General features: G+C 44.8%; 1 protein-coding gene across 1 annotated transcript; it reads right to left on the bottom strand.

Moving 5' to 3' along the window:
- Window positions 1-274: 274 nt before the first annotated feature.
- LOC146175006 (BTB/POZ domain-containing protein 6-B-like) lies at window positions 275-19,748 on the bottom strand. The gene is made up of 4 exons (XM_084584317.1): window positions 19,533-19,748; window positions 9,298-9,395; window positions 7,243-7,463; window positions 275-593 (listed from the first exon to the last, which is right to left on the bottom strand). Exons 1-4 carry the CDS (start codon window positions 19,534-19,536, stop codon window positions 404-406), a joined length of 513 nt encoding a protein of 170 aa, XP_084440443.1. The 5' UTR covers window positions 19,537-19,748; the 3' UTR covers window positions 275-403.
- Window positions 19,749-20,573: the final 825 nt, after the last annotated feature.

The raw sequence follows: 20,573 nt of genomic DNA, 5'->3' as shown, positions 1-20,573 counted from the left end.
TTACTAGCGTGGTGCATCAATACCGCAGAATCCGTCAGGCAAAGGCATCGATCCTTTGTTCGCAATGTTACATAAGAGCGCGAGCGCCTCGTCGTCTTTAAGAATACCCCATTTGTTCGGTACAGACGCGAACTCCTTTGGCGTGATCGCCAGGAACCTCAGCTTTGCAAAAAACGGCTCCATTATTTTCCGAAGGTTCGTGTCTTCACCATCCGCTGCTCTGCGAAGGCACTGCTCCTGGGCCCATGAGAACACCGCCTCAAGGATGGAAACCTCGGGCACATCTGTGGCTTTGTCGGTGATTAGATGAACCGTCTCCTCTAAGCACGATTTCAGATTATCGGAGGTAAGCACTTCGATACATTCGTCGTCAAGTAAATATATCGCTTGGGCAAGAATATCACTATCTATCCTCTTCCCCCATTAGGTGCAGGTAATCGATAGTTGCGCACACGTCCGCCTCCGACATGTTATCTATTGCGTAATCGAGACACTCCTCGGCTAGTTTCGGCTCCAGGTACTTGATGGCCGCAGTTCGAGTGTAGACAGCCTGGAGCGTGCTTTCCACTTGCAGTTGGCCGCTGTAGAAATACCTGCAGTGAAATACAATTACCATGCACTTTAGACCATCTGTAAGTAACCAACATGAACGCGGCCATTTTTTTAAGTTCTAATTTGCTGTCGGGTTAAGGAAACATAATCTTACTGCAAATATATTTCTGGCATGGAGAAGCTAGAAAAACGGTTCTAAAGGCGCCATAAACAAAAACAGTTATCTCGACAACTATTAATCAGGTTTCGTAACGATATAAATGCAATTAAACACCAGTTTATGCTTTCAACCATTCTATTCCCATGAAACAGTAAGAGGAGAGGAAAATGATTCGCCAGATATTGTGACGCACAAATTACATTTAAATGTGATACAGCCATGGGTTTTATTACTGCGATTTTAACGCGGATTTAATTAATAGTCACTTAGAGCCGAGGTCATCAGTGCTGTACAATCGACGACGACTGCGCCTCTCAATTCCTCCATCGTGCGGCATGTAGAGCAGTCGGCGCTCACTTCTGCTGCTGCTGCTTCACAGCTTCTACTTCGTAAACCAGCTGCTGATTCTTCGCACACAACAAACGTTATTCGTAGTGCTACATATCTCCAAATGTATAAAACATAGCCTGACAATGCTACACAGTCTTCCATCCCAAGCTTACACTTTCCCGCCACCGCTTCCCATCTGGCTCGTACACTAGTACCTCCCCCTTCAAAATTCCTTCTACACTTCCGAGTAGCCTAGACCCGGATGTAGTGTCCTTAAGGTTCGCAGACAGCTATGGACATCCCCTTCCTAAAACCAGCAATTCGGCTACGTTTCTTTCACAAACAGCCATGGAGGAGTTAAACAACGAAAAACCGTGTCTGACCATGCATAAACGCAATAACAATGCCTTGATAGCGTCATGGGGTCGTTTGTTATGTTCATCTTTGTGATATGCTAATAAAAACAAAAAAAACGAGAGAGAATTGCGAAGACGTATACGGATGAAATACATTTTAAAAATAAGGAAGAAATAGGTAAAAATAAATTAAAGTCGAGGGCTTGGAATGCAGAACAAAACACCAGGCTGACTCTGCAAGGTTTGCTTCCCGCGCAACTGTATCGTGGCTGCTGTGCTCTTAGATGATTGAAGGATGACTAATTTTGTGCAGAGAATGAACGCGGATGTTGATCAGAGGTTGGGAAAAATAGAGCGATTGGGAAAAAAAACTGCTGGCTTCCATGTATTGTGAAGGCGTCGCTACGGTTGTTAAGGCCAATCCTTAGCGTTCTTGCGTTCTTTCGGTCATAGCCGCTTAGACTTTCTGTCCCATGCTTACAACTTTCCCGCCACTGCTGCCACCTGGTTCGCACACTGGGACTTTCCCCTTTAAAATTTCTTCGATACCTTCGATTAGGCTACACCCGTCCGTCGTGTCCTTGAAGTCCGCCGACAGTTGTGGATAGCCCTTCGCTGAAACCAGTGTTTCGACTGCATTTTCTTGATGTTCAGGCAGCCGTGAAGGCGTTAAACCACAGAAAACCATGTTAAACCGTGCATAATCGAGCGATCGCTCTGTTAACCTGGGTCAGGCCTAAATGTGTCAAACTAGCTAACCAGCACAACATTATGCAGTATAACAAAGCTTTCACTTGTGTAATCGTGCTCATTAGAGCTATGCTGCCTCTAATAATAATTAACCGCTCCCGCTGCAACAAAGTTCTCATAGGTAAGATGCACTATACTTTGATATTTAATGGTTTGTTTTGGTTTATGACATTTACCTTTCCTGAGTGAATCAGGCACGAAATATGCTGTATTGGAGGGTTCTAGATATTTCTACCACCTGGTGGTCTTTAACGTGCACTGATATTACACAGCACACAGGCCCCTAGCCTTTCGCCTCTATCGAAAAATGGCCACCGAGGCTAAGATTCGATCCCGCATTTTTGGGCACAGTAGTCGAGCGCCCTAGCGGCACACTCAAAAAACGAGATTCGAGCTTCAATTTCTCTGAATCACGCGTTAAATTCTGGCTGTGTCATTTGATACACCACTTCATGGGAACGAATTATCTACATATCATACAATACCTTATAACCCCGCCTTATTATTTGTAACGATTATTGCTGTAACTTTTCATTCATACCACTTTCAGCATTGAAACAGTTTCCGCCTAGTAAGATACAAATACAACGTGCGGGCTTTAAATTAACATTTCGCTACGTTTGATGATACGTGTATCCAGCACATACATCTTGAGACAATGTTTATAACAAACTGAGTTCACAGTCTTTAAGGTTCGTACTTTATAAAAAGTCACCAGCGTTTGTCACATTGATTCTAAAATAGTCAGCCCCACACAAAAACACCAAACATCGTCCCTATAGGTATAGAGGTTATTTAATTCTCACATTCTGTTACTCAATCATAGCGAAAACGTTCCCATTAGCACTTTTACCACCATAATGTGTCAATTTTTCTGCAGGTCTTAAGATATTCATTCCTCCCTTTAATTCACATATCTTCGAGCTGTTAGCAACAAGTACTTCGCTTTTTGACCTATTGCAACAGGATGCTGAAAGGTTCCCAAAATCCTTCATTTGCGTATTCGTGGTACGAGTGACAAAATTCACGCTGTTTTTCACTTTCAGGTGTACATCTGCCCATTATTCTTGCAATTTTCATCATCACCAAAATCACTTCTACCACAGGCTCTCCATCCCCTCCCATAAAACATGTGCTGTACCATCTGTGGCACCTACACCTTTCCAAGCATTCCAGTCATTCGCCCACCTGAATTTCATTGGCCTGACGGCACGCTTCCCGTTGCCTAACTTAGAGACACCAGTTCAGTTCAGGCGTTCAGTCGTGTCCGACTCTTCGTGACCCTATGGACCATGTCACGCCACGCTTTCCGGTCTCTCACTATCTTCTTAACATCACATGGCTTCATCTGCAATGCCTCGAGAATGCCATCTAACCATCGCGTTCGCTGCCTACCCCTTCTCCGGCGACCCTCAACCTTTCCCAACATCAAATCTTTCTCCAGCGACTCCTCTCTTCTCATCAGATGACCAAAGTAGCTGAGCTTTAACTTTAGAATTTGACCCTCCAATGAGCAGTCAGGGTTTATGGTCGACAATATCGACTGATTTGATCTTCTGGCAGTCCAAGGAACTCTTAAGAGTCTTCGCCAGCACCACAATTCAAACGCGTCAATTCTTCGGCGGTCAGCCTTTTTCACAGTCCAACTCTCGCATCCATACATCACAACTGGAAAGATCATAGCATGGGTTATACGGATCTTGGTTGGTAGACTAATGTCTCTGCTCTTTACTAGGCGGTCAAGGCTAACTATTGCTCTCTTTCCCAGAAGCAGGCGTCTCCTAATTTCATGGCTGCAATCTCCTTCCGAGGTAATCTTGGCGCCCAAGAACAGAAAATCTGTCACAGCTTCCACTTCTTGTCCATTGATGCTCCAGGACTTGATAGGGCAAGACGCCATGATCTTCGTCTTTTTAATGTTCAGTTTAAGCCCAAACTTCTCACTCTTTTCTTGTACGCGCATCACAAGTCTCTTGAGTTCCACTTCACTTTCTGCCATTAAAGTGGTATCATCCGCATATCTAAGGTTGCTGATACGTTTTCCAGCAATGTTCACTCCAGCTGAAGACTCGTCCAGACCGGCCTTCCTCATGATGCACTCTGCATATAGGTTAAATAGGCAGGGCGACAGTATGCAGCCTTGCCTCACTCCTTTCTCAATCGGAAACCAATCAGTAAGGCCATGCCCAGTTCTGACTGTGGCCTCTTGCCCTTCATAAAGGTTCCTGAGGAGACAGATGAGGTGAATTGGAACTCCCATCTCTTGGAGAGCTTGCCACAATCTGCTGTGATCTACGCAGTCAAACGCTTTCGCATAATCAATAAAGCAGAAGTAAATGGGTTTCTGGAACTCTCTTGCTTTTTCCATGATCCAGCGAAGGTTGGCAATTTGGTCTCTAGTTCCTCTGCCCTTGCGAAACCCAGCTTGCACGTCCGGAAGCTCCCGATCCACATACTGCTGCAGCCTACCTTGCAGGAATTTTAACATCACCTTGAAAGCATGCGAAATAAGCGCGATCGTGCGGTAGTTGGAACAATCTTTGGCACTGCCTTTCTTTGGAATGGGGATGTAAACTGACCTCCTCCAATCCTGTGGCCACTGCAGGGTTGTCCAAATCTTTTGACATAATGTATGCAGTGTGTTAACAGCGTCGTGGTTGAGGTTTTGAAGCAACTCAGCTGGAATACCATCAATTCCGCTAGCTTTGTTCTTAGCAAGGCTGGCTAAGGCCCATTCAACTTCACTCTTCAGGATGCCCGGCTCGAGATCAGTAATCACAACCGTCCTATGTTGGGTTTGCACATCCGGGTCCTTCTTGTACAGTTCTTCTGTGTATTCCTGCCACCTCTTCTTTATGTCTGAGGCTTCAGTGAGGTCCTTGCCTCGTTTGTCCTTTATCACGCCCAGCTTAGCACAGAAGCTTCCTTTGATATCTTTGATTGTCTTATACAGAGCTCTTGTGTTCCTTAATTGGCTGTTGTCTTCAACTGCTTGACACTGTATGTTCAGGAAGGCATTCTTATCTCTCCTTGCTATTTTCTGAAAATCCGCATTGAGAACCTTGTATCTTTCTCTTTCCCCCATACCTTTTGCCATCCTCCTTTCCTCAGCTATTTGCAAAGCCTCTACAGATAACCAGTTTGCTTTTTTGCATTTCTTTTGCTTTGGAACTACCTTAGTAGCAACTTCTTGTATTATATCACGAACATCAGTCCACATCTCTTCGGGCTCTTTGTCTTCGAGATCTAATTCTTGAAATCGATTCCTTACTTCCACAGCATATTCTAATGGAATCTGATCCAGATCATACCTGAAAGGCCTTCTAGTTTTCTGCGTTTTCCTCAATCGAAGCTTAATTTTGGCAACAAGAAGCTGATGATCGGTGCCACAATCGGCCCCAGGCCTTGTTTTTACTGCTTGTATAGCGCTTCTCCATCTCTGCCGGCAAATAATATAATCGATCTGATTCCTGTACAGACCGTCCGGTGAAATCCATGTGTACAGGCGCCTCTTGTGCTGTTGAAAATGAGTATTCGCTATGGTCAGGTTGTTTTCTTGACAGAACTCTACTAGCCTCTGCCCAGCTTCATTTGGCTCACCAAGACCGAACTTGCCTGTAATTCCGGATATTTCTTCACTCCCGACCTTAGCATTCCAGTCACCTATGAGAAAAACGACGTCTGATGATGGGGTGCGGTCTAAAAGGCATTGTAGGTCCGCATAAAATCTCTCAACGTCAGCTTCTTCAGCAGCAGTGGTCGGTGCATAGACTTGGATAACTGTTATGTTGAAAGGGTGACCTTGGATCCGAAGTGAAATCATTCGGTCGTTTTTGGGGTTGTATCCTAGCACTGCTTTGCCCATTCTTCTGTTTACTATGAGAGCGACCCCATTCCTTCTCTTGGATTCGTGCCCACAATAAAAGACATAATGGTCGCCGGAGTTAAATTCTCCCATTCCGGTCCACTTGAGCTGGCTGATACCCAAGATATCAATGTTCAATCTGTCCATTTCTCGCTTGACGATATCCAGTTTACCTTGCGTCATAGATCTTACATTCCATGTTGCTATGTGATATATCTCCTTGCAACATCGGACTTTCCGGTCGCTTCCCGACACATCCACAACTGAGCGTCCTTTTGGCTTTAGCCCAGCCGCTTCATTCGTCCTGGAGCTACTAGGAATCGCCCTTTGTTCATCCCCAGTAACATCTGGGACGCCTTCCAACCTGGGGGGCTCATCTTCCGGCGCCATATCGATAATGGTATTGTGACTGGCCATAGGGTTTTCTTGGCAGGAAATACTGGAGTGGGTTGCCATTACCTTCTCCAGTGAATCACATTTTGTCAGAACTCTCTGCCGTGACCTGTCTATCTTGGGTGGCCCTACACAGCAGAGCTCACGACTTCATCGAGTTTCGCAAGCCCCTCCGCCACGACAAGGCAGTGATCCATGAAGGGGTTAGAGACACCATAGTTATATAATTCTTTCGATACAAAAGCCTTTCCTAGAATCTCACCTAGAAGATTATTATCTCACGTTTGGCTCCAATAATAGTTTTCTCCAATATTTACGTAAAAACCAAGATAATATTTCGCAAAGCTATTCGATATGACGGCTTTATTTTGAATCATTATCACATTGAACCTTTAACCTCAATTACAATTCCTCACTCTGCCCTAATATTTCAAGAACTAATGAGCGTACACGAAACCTAGAGCTGCACAGAATAACTGCAAAGTTCCAGCCACATTCCCAGCCAGATTGGCTACGAAATGGTACCTGCCGACTACCACCGGATAAATATCGATTTTCATTGAAAAAGCATCCCTTTAGAAGATTTACTGAGGAACATGCAGGAAAAACAAACGAAAATAAGCAGCATAGTAATGGTCCTATGGCGGTTCGGATGTCATAAGCACGGGTAAATTTGTTTAATTTAGTATATACTTAACCAGCACTATTACTGACAAGGCTGGGGTTGCTTGTGACTTGAAACATTATCGTGAGCGCGCTTCATTCCTAAAAATAACTGCACTGGTGTATTTTGCAAATTATGAAAAACGCTCTACATAGCGCATCAATAAACGCACCGGATAAGTCCAAGAACTCCCTCCGGGTGTAAATCGATGATGAGCACGCGTTCCTCCTTGGCGAAGTCTCCATAAAACATGGCCCTGAAGACTTCGTTGTGCAGTGCCAAGATCATCCGGTGCACCTTGATTGACAAACTTCTGTCGGGAAAATGGTCACTTTCAACCACAATCTCCACGTCGGCAAGCTCCCCTGATTCCAGAAATCTTGTCAATGAGTACTGAAAGGGAAGGTCGGATGTCAGGTGTTAATCACTATTCATCAAGAAAGGATCCAAATGGTTCTTCCGGTCTTTTATGTATTCCCAAACCTAAAGTATGCTTCATTGGATTGCAGCCGTTCTGGTGTGAACTAACGAGTTATGTCGAACTAACTCGGAATAATTACCTTTGCTTTATTCATGGAAAAATACAAACGAGAACTTCGCAAACAGAATATGAAAAGTATGCCCGATATTCGATCTTTGTCGTCTTTCTGGAAATCTTTCTGGCTGTGTTTACTTTTATTTTATTTTTATACCTTTAATGCTATTTAAGTTAATAGATACCAATGCTAGCTAAAATTATCAGCGCCAGACTTATTAATGGTCAACTGAAGGAACTTTTTTGCTCCGTAGAAGCAGCGAATTCCAGTAGAAACTTAAGTGGTAGTAAACCTATTACTGCATGAACTTTAAAACGAAAAGTTATTAGTAAGCTTGAAACCTTGTTATAATTAGTTTAGGACTCGATGCTTACAGCAACAAGCAAGCAATCTAGCCGAAGAAAAATATCTTCACTATACGCCCTAAAGCTAGTAAAGCAGTTGAACTGATTTTGAACAACGTAACACGTAAGATAAGAAACTCGTAATGTGGAAATGCCTTCACCGAATAAATGAGTTCTACTAACCTATTTATGATCTGCAAATTAAGAACAGCGAATTTTGGCCGTGGCAGCTTGTGACCGTGTACGTGTCCAGATATATTGTTTTTCGTTGTGATATTCACTGAAATTCGCAAACAAAACGAGTTCATCATCCTGGCTGGCATCATTGTACCAGTGGAGGAAGCGCGTACTCTAAACGTGATTATATTAGGCCCATGCACGGCCAGTGAGAATTCTTGGTCACGATGGCGAATCATACTGTGCTACCATACGTGTAACCTTGACTAAAAGGAAAAGTGTTTCATTCTGCGGATAATCAAAACAGATTGCAGCTCTGTCAAACTGTTCCACAAAGCGGCAAGTGCCCAGAATAGTAGCAGGCGTTAAAAAACATCAAAAATCGGTTCAATTGGTTCTTTGGCTCCCTATGTTCAGCAGCGTCATTGCCATCTTCTGCCAACTTAAAACGCCAGAATCAACGAAACGTTTCGTGAAGTGATCTCTGTAATACCTTCAGTAACTATTTTAATACAGAGGTTTGAAAATCTTCCGTTTATTTGACAACATCAGGTTTGAAAGGTTTAGGCCATGCAAAGCTTTTTGCTTGCTACTACCCATTAGAGTAGTTCGACCCAGAATCGTCGAATAAATTATTCTCGTATAACATGTCAGACATTCCCGATTGCAATTCTGCATGCATATAAGCACTTAAGTCTGAAAAGGGGCTATCGGCCAAAGAAAATAATATTGCGGCATTTGGATACATTCTGGGCGCAAATATGTTTGAAAAGGACACGGACGTCTGATAGGCTAGAGAACGCCATGAAATAAACTCTAAATATTATAGCCAGATATTGTTATGTCGAACTGCATATAAAGTCAGGAACTTTTGAGCATATCTCATAGACAGCATGTCGTCACCATCCGCTTGGAACAAAGGTGGATGTGACGCAAATGCTGTCATTGTCATTTAAGATGCCTGATTTGTAGTGAATTCATAAAAAAAGACATTTATTTACCAGCCACAAAAAGCGAAGCTATAAGAATAGGGATGTGGTCATCAGGTTCTGTAATAGCTTGTTGAGAAATTTTATGTTACACATAAAGAGTAACTATAGAAACGTAACCTGGCCCCTAGGCAGTAAGCGAAAAAAATGAAAATATGGCAGCTACGCAGACTAGGCTTACCTTTTGTAGCTTCTTATTCGTAGCAGAGGCACTTCCTTGGAGTTCACACTTCATGCATGGGGTGTAGGTGCGGCAGTATTGGCAGTACAATTTCCTCGCTAAAGGATAGCAGCAAGCAGAGATGGCACAATATGACATGTCTGGTACAGCTATTGAGGATAGCATGTTTGCAATTACCCGCCCTAGGCTCTTTCCTTGAATTCCACAACTACAGAAGCCAATAAGGGCTCCGAGACCACGTTTTAATGCACGTGAAATATCTGCAGCACAAGAAGTGGGTGTTTGCAATCGTTATGTAATTGTTATATTTACTGCACAATGTAAACTTTCAAGACGTGTGAGCTGTCCAAACAGCTGCGTAGCTAGCGAGGAAGAACAAGAGCTGTTTCTTTTTTTCAACCAGGATGATCAAATGAGCACCTTCAATTAGCTATGTTATGACGTCATTTGTACTGTTTCGACATGAAGCCAAAGAGATACTAAACCTCTCCGAGTAGGTTTGAAATACCTCTCTGGTCCCAAGCATCGTAATGCTGCGTTCTGAGACGATCAACCAGGAGCACTTTAAAGAAAGTTACTGTCACACTACCTGCGGTGGTCGAGGAGAGCTGAGCGCTGTTCAAAAGATTTCAGCGGACAAATACAATATACAAGGCTCCATTCCGATAGTGATGCCGGATGTATAGATGATATATGTGCCTAGCGCTATGACCGTTCCCACAGCGTTGACAAATTATGCAAGTTCTCACTAGAATTCAAATCTCTTCAAAACAAGTATTCAACAACCATTATGGTAACCGGCTATGTGCATTGTTGCTGTCATGGCAAGGAAACGCGATGGGCCCATATTCACTTAGGATAAGGGTGAATGTTTTGATTTTGATAGCTGCCCCTATTAAAAAAATATTAGCAGGGCAGTCACAACACGCGTTGAAAATTTTATAGCTTTAAAATATGAGTTTGGCTCGGAATGCTTCTCCTGTCTCGTCCTCTCTACTGGCTGCATACTGACATAGTGAAGCCACTGACACCCTTCCTTTAGCGACACAATTCGGTGGTCCACCTCGAAGATTACCTGGATCTTCCCAAGTCGCGTTTATTCGTGCCCCCTTCTAAGCAGATGAAGGGAGCCGACTAGACGCGTCTGCATGCAAATAAGCAGAGCTTCCACGTGCCGCCGAGCTAGTTCAGTTACAGATACCAGCCCAGCTCTCATGTGAACTCCGCCTTGTCACGTGACTTAATGAGGACGCACACTAAGAACACCAATCAGCATCTGGCCATGTCACTTGCAAACTGCCGCTTGCCAGCGGATGTGCTAACTCGGCAATGTGACGCGGTATGATGACTAATGAGCACTTAACTGTATAGTGCGTGGCCCTGTAACGTCATGATTGACTTAGTGGAAACTGGTGAAATAGTAAAATAAGATATTGGTGTAAAGCAAAACCGAACTTCATGCACCCGTCTGTCACATCGAGCTAGTCCACGCTGCTGAAAACAACCTCCGAGGCGAGAGAGATAGAAAGTAACTGTTTTCAAAAATATTTTCGAGACGCTGAAATTAACTTTATTCTTTAATAACGAACTGCTAGAAAACGTAGAGCAAAATATACCTGTTGTATAAATCCTTACATATGTCAATTATCGCAAATGTCACAAACCACAGTTAAAGTGCGAAGCGATTTTACTAAACTAGTCTATCGGCAACCTCCCATCAAAAGGTCACAAGCGTCTGCGAAAAAGAAACTGGTAAACGGCCTTCCGTACATATTGATTTTCCAAACGAAGCAGCAGAGTGATTGGTATAATTAGTACTGGCAGCATTGGTATTACTGGTAGGTACATACAGCTTCTGCGTGTAGTGTTCCGCTGCCATCGTCCAAAACCGCCGTGCCAGATAAAGGGGACAAGGACACACTTGTGTTTATTAAAATAAAACTTAAATATAACCGTACCGCTGGGACGAATTGATAAAGTTATTGTAACACAAAAGCCATCATTTTCCCCGAAGTGACTAAATTCACCGGCCGAAAGCCTAATCATTTCAAATCTAAATGCAAGAAGTGCGGTGAAGAAAGCATTAGATCTAGAAGCCTTTAGTTTTGAACCTTTCCTGGCATTGTTACAATCAGTGACAGTCTCCTAGTATTTTAAAAATAGTGTTTTTGCTCCAAGTTACTCAGTATTGCGCTAAGATAAGTTCCCACGAGGTGGAGGAGTCGCTATTTTAAGTAATCAACATATATACATCTATCCACTACCTGCCTTCAATAATGTATAACCACTACAGCAAAACATTGAAAAGAACAGTGCTGTGTCTATGTCGGGACAGTGTGCCGTGCGCCTTACTCTGAAGTAATAAATATTAACACGCAGACATGTAGCGCCCCTTACGGGATCACAAAATTATTCCTACCGACGATTAAAGTATGCCCTACATATATTGGTCTGGCTTCGAAAACCTTCCCCACGTTATTATGCCTGATGAACGGCTCCTCGACATAGCATTTGATTTTATTCTGAGACAGATTGTTCAAATTTCTACGTGTATCACTGCGACCAGCAGCAGCATAATAGTCTTGAGGTCTGTCAGTGATACCTTTCCTTCAGACAGTTTCATATGAGGTCATAGCAGGCCTATCTGACCATAATGCTACATTTTACTCGTTACTTCTGACCTTGCCAGTCCGTGCCAGTCCGTATGAGGAATTCGGTATCAAGTGTTTATGTATGGGTAAGAGCAGAAGACGTCTATGTTCTCGAGATGCTTGATTGTTCACTTTCGCGTTGTCAAATATTTGCTACTGATCCAAGGGTGACTACGAAGACGTATTAGTTTAAAGACTTTGATGTCTATCTCCTTATATACTTCAGAAAACAAAATAAATAAAAAAGTTCATTAGTGGATAACTAGAGATTCATTTGGAGGCTAAAATCGCGAAATTAAGGAAGCTCAAAAGCATCTAAGCAACTACTGAGATACCATGAGCGTACGTAGTCGCAAGCTGAAGATCAGAAAGAGTCTAAGCGTAAATGCATAAATGAAACACTAAGTAACATAATAAAAAATGCACCAAAATGTTCTGGCAATGCATGTCAGCCAAAAAATACTACGAATGGTCCTATCCTCTTCAAGAAGCTATACGCAAGACACTAGATTTTAACGACGGCTACAGCTCACTGTTTACTTCCGGCGATGGCTTCTTGCAGAATTAGAAGTGCCAGCTCAAATTTGCCTCATGTAATATAATACTTATTGCGTACAGCTCACTACTCCGACCGGTGGTCGAGTATGGCATAGCATGCTGGTTTCCATATACTAACAAGTATAACTAAGTAGCAATAATTTCAGCGCAAAGCAGCTAGATTCATTTTTAACAAATGCGATTGCTACATTTCACCCTCAGACCTCCTGACAGTGACTGGATTACCCACAATTAGCCAGCGGGCAACTTTTTTGCGTTTGTAATCTTTTGTGCCAGCTCTTCAAATATTCACTCTAAATTGGCAGCAGCAAGTACTCATTTCTTCCCAGCACGATAGCTACCAGGCAGAAACATAAACACCTCAAGGAATACAGATTCCACGAACTCGTTCAGTTATTCTTTTTCCCGTGTACAGATACGGAATAAAATTCTGCCCCATGAGCTTGTGAACTTCCAATCGATCGCCACATTTACCAGCAATCTCTCTAAGTTTGTGTTTCAAACCTACCTTAACATAACGAAATAAGTGTTTGTTTTTTATATGCACAGGACTTAGGTAAAGTGCTTGCTCTTTTGACTTTTTCCCGCATGAACGTGTATTTCTTTGACGGTACCCATTAGGCCAGCGGTTTAAGTCTGCTGTGTTAGAATGGTCTGTTTTCTTACTGTTGCGAACAAACATTTTTACTGTTATCAACTGTTCCCCAATCGTGCTGCAGCCCCCAAAGGGGCTTGCAGTTTGTTTAAATAAATAAATAAAATGTTGCAAATACTCCGACAGATGCCAAAATCTAGTTCTGCTGAGGAGAGCGCGTTGTCAGTTGTCACAGGCACCAAACTGCTACCATGACCTTGTTATCCCATTCCATTGGCACGTGCAACTTGTGAGTATACGACGCGCTGACTACTCGCAATGCAAGTCTTTGCGCCCTGCGCTCACAAGCGCTTCTTTTTCTTAGTGCGAGTGCACAAAGAAGCTTCACGACACACATGCACTCCTGGTGCGCCACCAGGTGGTGTTTAATAGATCGCGGTGCCGAAGCTTCACGGGCACTGAGGAAGCCGCTAAAAATAAAATTTAGGCTAAAGGGCTGCTCAGATTTGTGCAAGCTTCTAATGGTTGCGGCGGGGCGCCGCAACCAGTTGTCCTCGCAGCTCGCCTTCATGTCAACGCCGCACGCTTGGGAGAGTGCCTTTTCTTCTGGCCTTTCAGTGAATGTGGACCAGCGATCCGGTCTCGAGATGATGTCCGTCAGTATACCCGGTGCGAGTGGCGTGTCACCTCGTCGCGTGAAGATCATCGGCGAGGTAAATTCGACCTTCAATTGGAGGAGTGGAAGTATGTCAGCCACTGACAAATTACGATAAATGTCTACAGTGGATAGAATGTCGGATGCATTGCATCCTGTCGGCGGAAGCGGCGCCGAGGTACAGATCTCGGGTGGCTCAGCAAAGTCGGTGACATAAGTGATGGTCGTTCCTTTCAAAATGTGCTGAAACTCTGCCCCGAAATTTGTAAACAAGGGTGTCGTAAAGCCGTTCCATAAGCGAACAAGTATTCCTGTCGCACGAATCCCTTTCTCAAGTACCATGCTCATGTCCGTCTCTGCCATTATGTCGCAGTCGCAGGGTGAGTCGCTTTCTACCAAAACCGTGATGCTGCACCTTGGCGCTTCCATAAGTCGGCAGCTCCAATACCCAAGTGGGGCATTGGTAAAGAACCGTCAGCGTTAGATATCGCACTATTTTGGCTCGGCGAAAACGTCACACGCGATTCATGCAAAATTCATAACCACATTATTAGCTTGTAAGACGTCCAAGCCGAGTATGACGTCTCGCGAGCAATGAGGAAGAAAAACAAAGTTGCCAATGTAAACAAATCCCTCAATTACAACTCGTGGAGGGCATCTGTTGCAGTTGTATTACACCCCCACGAATCTGAGGCCCAGTCCACTCGTTTCAATTGTTTTGGCTAGGCCACTGCTCATAACAGAATAGCCCGCTTCCGTATCTGCTAAGGCGGTAATGATAAAATAGTCGATAGCAACCGGTATGTATGAAGCTGCGCCCTCGGGTTCATCTTTACGTGGCCCCATCTGATGGGCGTTATTTGTAAGAAGCGCAATGAAGAACGTTCTACAGTTCGCTTCTCAGTGACGTCACCTCTGCAGGTCGATGTTTGTAGCTTACCGGGCGGCTTGGAAACGGGGGCTCGGCGACCAGCCAGTGCGGTTTGTCGACGAACGTGGACACGTAATCACGCGGGGTACGTAGTATGGGACCTCTGCGAGATCCGCATCCGCGGACAGGTACTCGTCGCTTTCAAATGGTCGTTAAGCACTTCGAAGACACAGTGCACGCGAATGAAAGCCACGAAGTCTGGCGCGGCGGTGTGAATACAACCGCAACATGTAATTGGCTTCACTAGTGGTAACAAAGGGGCCGGTGGTCAGGGGCACGATAGAGGAGAGATGAAGGACGACCAACTTGAAGGCGGAAATTAACTTTATAAACACAAACACGAAGTATAGAAACCCTATTCACAAAAGACCACGGTGTAAGTGTATATCTTGAAAAGACAGAGAGGCGACTACAATTGACAAAAAAGAAGGAACGAAAACTATGCGCAGCTCCACGAGCTGACACGCCAACCGCAACATGAGCTCACAGCTCTCTTTACGACTTGTTCTAAGCCGGGGCCTGCCTGCTACCGCAATCGTAGCTTCGTCGAGGATCAAAACCGCTTATCGATGCACGACGTGCTCTCAAATAACCGCCGCCAAATGTTCTGGAAGCGGAGAAGGAGAGAAAACAGCGCAGCGCTGCCAAAGCTATGCTCTTTTCTTCCGTCTCGCTAATAAGACCTGGAATTTTCTAGCAGCCATGGCTAGCACGTGGAGCCTTTTTAATGACACGAATCGACGATGACGAGGTCCACGCGGTGGGCTGCATGCTTGAGTCAGCGTGCATTTTCGCTCCATGTCGACGGTGGCGAGGAGGCACAACGCGGTGGCCAGGTTTGCGCATATGTCGGAAAGCCGCTTGGTCTTTCCATCTGCACCGGTTTCTCCTGGCTTTCTCCGGCGTGCGTGCCGAAACATTAGAAAATGGATTACCGTGTCCTTACAAAAGAGATAAAAATATCAACAAAGCCGCAAAAGATGCGTAGAACAAACTGAAATAATGTAAAAGCAAACGCAACTCGCTAAAATCATTCCAAATACATCTCGGTGCATCCTGCGGGACAACGAAAACGATAAAGTCAAGGCTTTGAGCGTACGCAAATGAACAAAATTGCTCGCGGCACTTCCCAGCTCATTCTATGCGTTATAAGCGATATGATGAGGGCGCATGCCTGCCGATTTGACCGCGACAAGCAAAGAATTGTTTGGGACAATATGCTGGTGTTTCAGGCTATTGTGCAGCAAAGTAGGCAGACATCCCAGTAAGCGCATGTAAGCGCGCAAGATATAAAAAGACCTTGCGAGCCCCCTTCTACTAAACTTTGATTTCATTCAGTTGGTTGGGTTTAACGTCCTAAACGACTCGGGCTACGATGGAGGCCATAGTAGGGGCTTCGGAAATTTCGACCATCTGGAGTTCTTTAACATGCACTGACATTACAGAGCACATGAGCGCCTCCATCACTTCCATCGAAAAAGAAGGATACAACTAGGATATATATACTCAAGATTACAATCTAGTTAATGCTAGGTCATTCGCAGTACAATAACGTACTGCACCGCCTCCATGGTATGTAATATGACAAGCTCTAGAAAAAGAATTTTACCTATCCTGCATACGTTTGTGTACTAACTGGATTACATGCACAAACAAGCAACGTAACGAAGAGAGCAAACACCATCAATTGAATTCAAGGCAGGTAAAATATCTTTTTTCTAGCATACACAGAAGTCTGATGAACTGGGGAGTACAAATTGGACGCATATTGTATAAAAAATGCCCAACCATTCGCCATAAAAAGCTTCATACTGCGAGTGAGACGAGAGAAGAATATACACGAAAAGTTATAAATCCCCTCTATAGCTTTTTACACGAGAAAAAAAAAGGTGATCCTGTGCCGATTTTAGGAACGAATTTACACTCTGAAGTGAAGGCCCGAAGAACAACTTTTTATATTTGTACTCTAGCGCAGAAACAGGAAACCAGGAGAGAGAAAAAAAAACGCGAGAGAAACTTGCTCGGCCGTTAGGGCATGGCACGATAGAGGCTAATGATTCTTATTCATTTTGCACAATCAAATTAGAATACAGTGGTAGCATTCCACTTGACGTGAAAGAACAAAGACTATAACACCAGCCCCCACTTGTTTCCAAGCGGTACAAACTGGTTTTGGGTGGCCAAGTCTAGAGTGTAGCGGTCGCAACCAGAGGTACGGGTTGTAATCGTGCCTGCAAAAACTGTGCGCATTTATTTAAAAAAAATTATATCCTTCATATATTTAAAGCACTTGAGACATTCAGTGTCCTTAAATGGGCTTTATTATATGATGCTTTATTCACTTTTCTTCAACGCGTGAATTCGGCATCTGTATGAACGTTCTGTGCTGGTTGAAATTCATAGCGAGGTATGAATCTATTAGGACTTTCACGTCAAGACACTATCGACCAATCGAGTCTCATCGAAAACTACGCCGGATACGAAAGGTTTAACAGCGGGTTTTTCGCTGAACGCAAGCCTTAATGCTATAGCCTTAAAGGGAAGTTTTCATTAATTGGGGACGAGAGCCTCCTGATACCCCTCAACTATAGCCAAATTTGCCAGCGGTACATGCAAATGTGAGAGGCAGAGCGCGCAGACACCCGATCGGTCGCTACACTACTCATAAGCTGCCATCTGTTCCTACGCCGAGGTGAAAAACATACTGCGGCTAACAGCACTGAGTCCCACTATGACATAAAATTTCGCAGCCAACGCCTCACGGACGTCAATGCAGGTCGAAAAAGGCTGTAATGAGCAGACTGACAGAATGATAACGCAATCTTCCCACCATTTATGCACGTAATTATCGCCCAGGTGCTTACACACAAAAGATAGCTCTGATAGCTGAAAGACAGAACAGAGTTCGAAAAAGCGGAGGTCATTGCGCGTAAAGCATATATATGTTTAGTGACTTGCAGCAATACATTAATAGCGCGCCACCGGTCACGCCGCCCGATGACAACGAAAAGCATGAACCGGCACAATAGCGCATCCCATGTAGAGACATCACAGGAAGCACTAAATGTTGGCCAAATATTTGTCCTATGTTGACAATGTCCGGCATAGCATAGCACCAATTCATTGTCAAAAATACCGATAATAAGCAGATTGTTCCTGGCGCTAGAGGCGACGCCATCAACAGCTGCATCGGCAAAGGAAAACTGAGCTTTCGCCCTATATAGCATTTGTGCATGTTAGCATACACCACACCACGCAGGGAAATGTGGACGTGGTGTTCATCCCAAGTTCACAGCGTTAAAGCGAGACCAGATTTGCACCCCCTACCGCGCGGCGCGATGAAGGAGCGAGAGCCCGCCATTGTACATATATCGCGTATCAAAAAACTGGGGGCTAGGCACACGAGGAGTCCATAGAGCTTAAAGCTCAGCGAGCGGAGACAACTTACAACCACGGCATAGAGACTTCCGCGACGGGAGCGGAAAGCCACATGTGCAGGGACGTCGCATGGTGTACGAAGAACGACGTAGAGTCCACCGATGCTTCGTGTTGTAACGGCGCAGACTAATGCAGATAGCAGGGAGAGAGGCGTTGATGATTTTGCCGCATATGAGGTCAAGCGGGCCCAGTAAAAGCTATTCGAACTTCCGTGATTAAATGAAATCCTGGAATGGCGCGGCATAAAATATCGATTCGGAATAACGAGAACCAAAAAGCACGTGTCCAGTGCAGTCGGCATAATCAAAGCAGTCGAGGCAGGCACACCCACTCGCAGTGCATCGACGCATAGAGTGTGCTACAGGAAGTGCGGCGAAAAGGAGGGCATGGCAACAAGACAAGCTAGGCACGTTTCGGAAAGGAAAATATTTGGTGTTTCGGAGCTTGAAATCCGCACGCACATACAGCAGCTGTTCAAGAAACCAATGGAGCCGACATGCAATGGTGAGTTATTTGGAGAAAATTAACTGCTTATCCAGGAATTTGAGCACCGCAGCCAGCGCGGGAGGAAGCAGTTGCCGCAGAATCCTGCGTGGCAGCAATGGCCCCGAAGAGTGGGCAGTGCATGCTGTCGAGGCGTGCCCCTATCAGCGGTTAGAATAATACACGCGCGTAAGCGCTGCTAAGTAATCGAAAGCGAGAGCTAGAGAAAAGTGGGTGGTGGACGGCGCGGTTCATTTAACCAGACTCTTGGGGTTGCTACCAGAGAACAAGGAAACGTACTGTGGGAAGAGTCTGAGGCAAATGTGTAAACGCAGACACAAAGAAAATCTCCTAGCGACGGCGTTGCTATGCGCGTAGCTGGCCTTTGCAGCGGCCTGTCCGTATGCTGGTGCACCGCAACTGCATTGTTAAAAACTAAAGGACAGCGCGATACTGCGGCATAATCTACTATGGGGATTCATGAAAAATAATGAGCATTCTGCCAATAAATCATACCCCAGAGTTCGCATGCCACCAGCTGACAAAACCACCAGGGAAAATAAAAAAGCGGAAAATAAAAAAAGGTTCATGTTGAGCAAACAGGCATGAAAGCTACTCATAAGTTACCTTAGTTTGTTGCTTTTAGAATTCACCTCACCGACTGAATACAGCGGGCTTTTCTCAAAGTCATACCGACTATGACTGCTGACCAAAATTTTTTTGCAGGTGAATGCGGCTAGGCACTGACGCCTGGGCGCCTTTCCGCAGCGCGCATTCCGTGCACTGCTCGCATAACTTGCCATCATACGTCGAGCTCGCCAGCGATATTACGAACGTTTGTGAACGGGCCAGATCGAGATAACCAATGGAATACTTGTCACAAAAATCTAAAGTGTTTGAGCATAGAACACCCGAAGTACTCACCCATTTTGTGTAGCCACGTCTGTAAAACAGGAAGCTGGAAGTCGAAAAAAAAAAACCCGTGGAACAAGCACACACTGCTCAACGCCACCCAAGTGCCAACAGCGAAAAGTTGGCGAATGATTGTCGGAAGTAGTCAGGGCATAATCGCTTTAAGGAGACAAGGAGCGCCACCTGACAGCCTCTTTAGGACTGCGCGTAATCGCAACAGATTTTTGGGGTTATGCATTGCCGATGCAACAGGATGCGTTACCAGGAGCAAACCATGAGCAGCAACCTAATGCCAGCGGCAACAGCTCGACGATGAACAATGCAAAGGGCTCGTGTGGACTGTGATGCCAAACGTGTAAGCACAAAAAATAAGATTTCTCCAAACAACTTGACAGTAAATATGATATTTACGCAATAAATAATACGCTTTACGTTTCTGGAATAAAAAAATTGTGTATATTTGTAATAATATTTTACCTTGTTTTTAGCGACCTCTTTTTCTCATTTAGTATTCGCTGCGTGGACATAGAGAAAAGTCTTGGTAAAGAACGGACACTCGGCGAAATCTGGCCCCAAAAATCACACACGTCTGACCATGGGCTCCGATATCACCCCCGCGCGCGGAGGTAATCTCGGAGGCCATGGTCTGACAATGTTAGTTACAGCCCCTGAAATTGGATGGCGCCAGTAGCATTGGTCGCGCGTGCGAGGGCCGCCGTCGCAAATCTAAGCAAACTACGAAAGGACACGGATGTCTGCTCTCGCACCGTGGTTGTTCTCCAGGACAGACCTCGAAGCTGAACTACTGCAGTTTGTTAGGACGACAAGGGGAGGAATATTATTTTGCCTAAAAAAGCTGCATTTCAAGTAGTTTAGGCGAACCACGCCGGCTGGTTTCTTGAATCGCGCAGGTTGTGAACAGGCACCGGCGCGCTCGTCGTCATGGGCCAGAGCGTCCTCGCGTAGTATGTACAGGACCATTATTGCTAAGATGGCCGAAAAAAGTAACGCCCAAACTAGGGCGAAAAACCCACTTTGCGCACGCACAGCTCG

Source organism: Amblyomma maculatum, chromosome 11 (assembly GCF_055883805.1).
Source record: "Amblyomma maculatum isolate TAMU_Amacu chromosome 11, ASM5588380v1, whole genome shotgun sequence".
Classification (NCBI taxonomy): domain Eukaryota; kingdom Metazoa; phylum Arthropoda; class Arachnida; order Ixodida; family Ixodidae; genus Amblyomma; species Amblyomma maculatum.
This window is presented reverse-complemented; position numbering and strand designations above follow the sequence as displayed.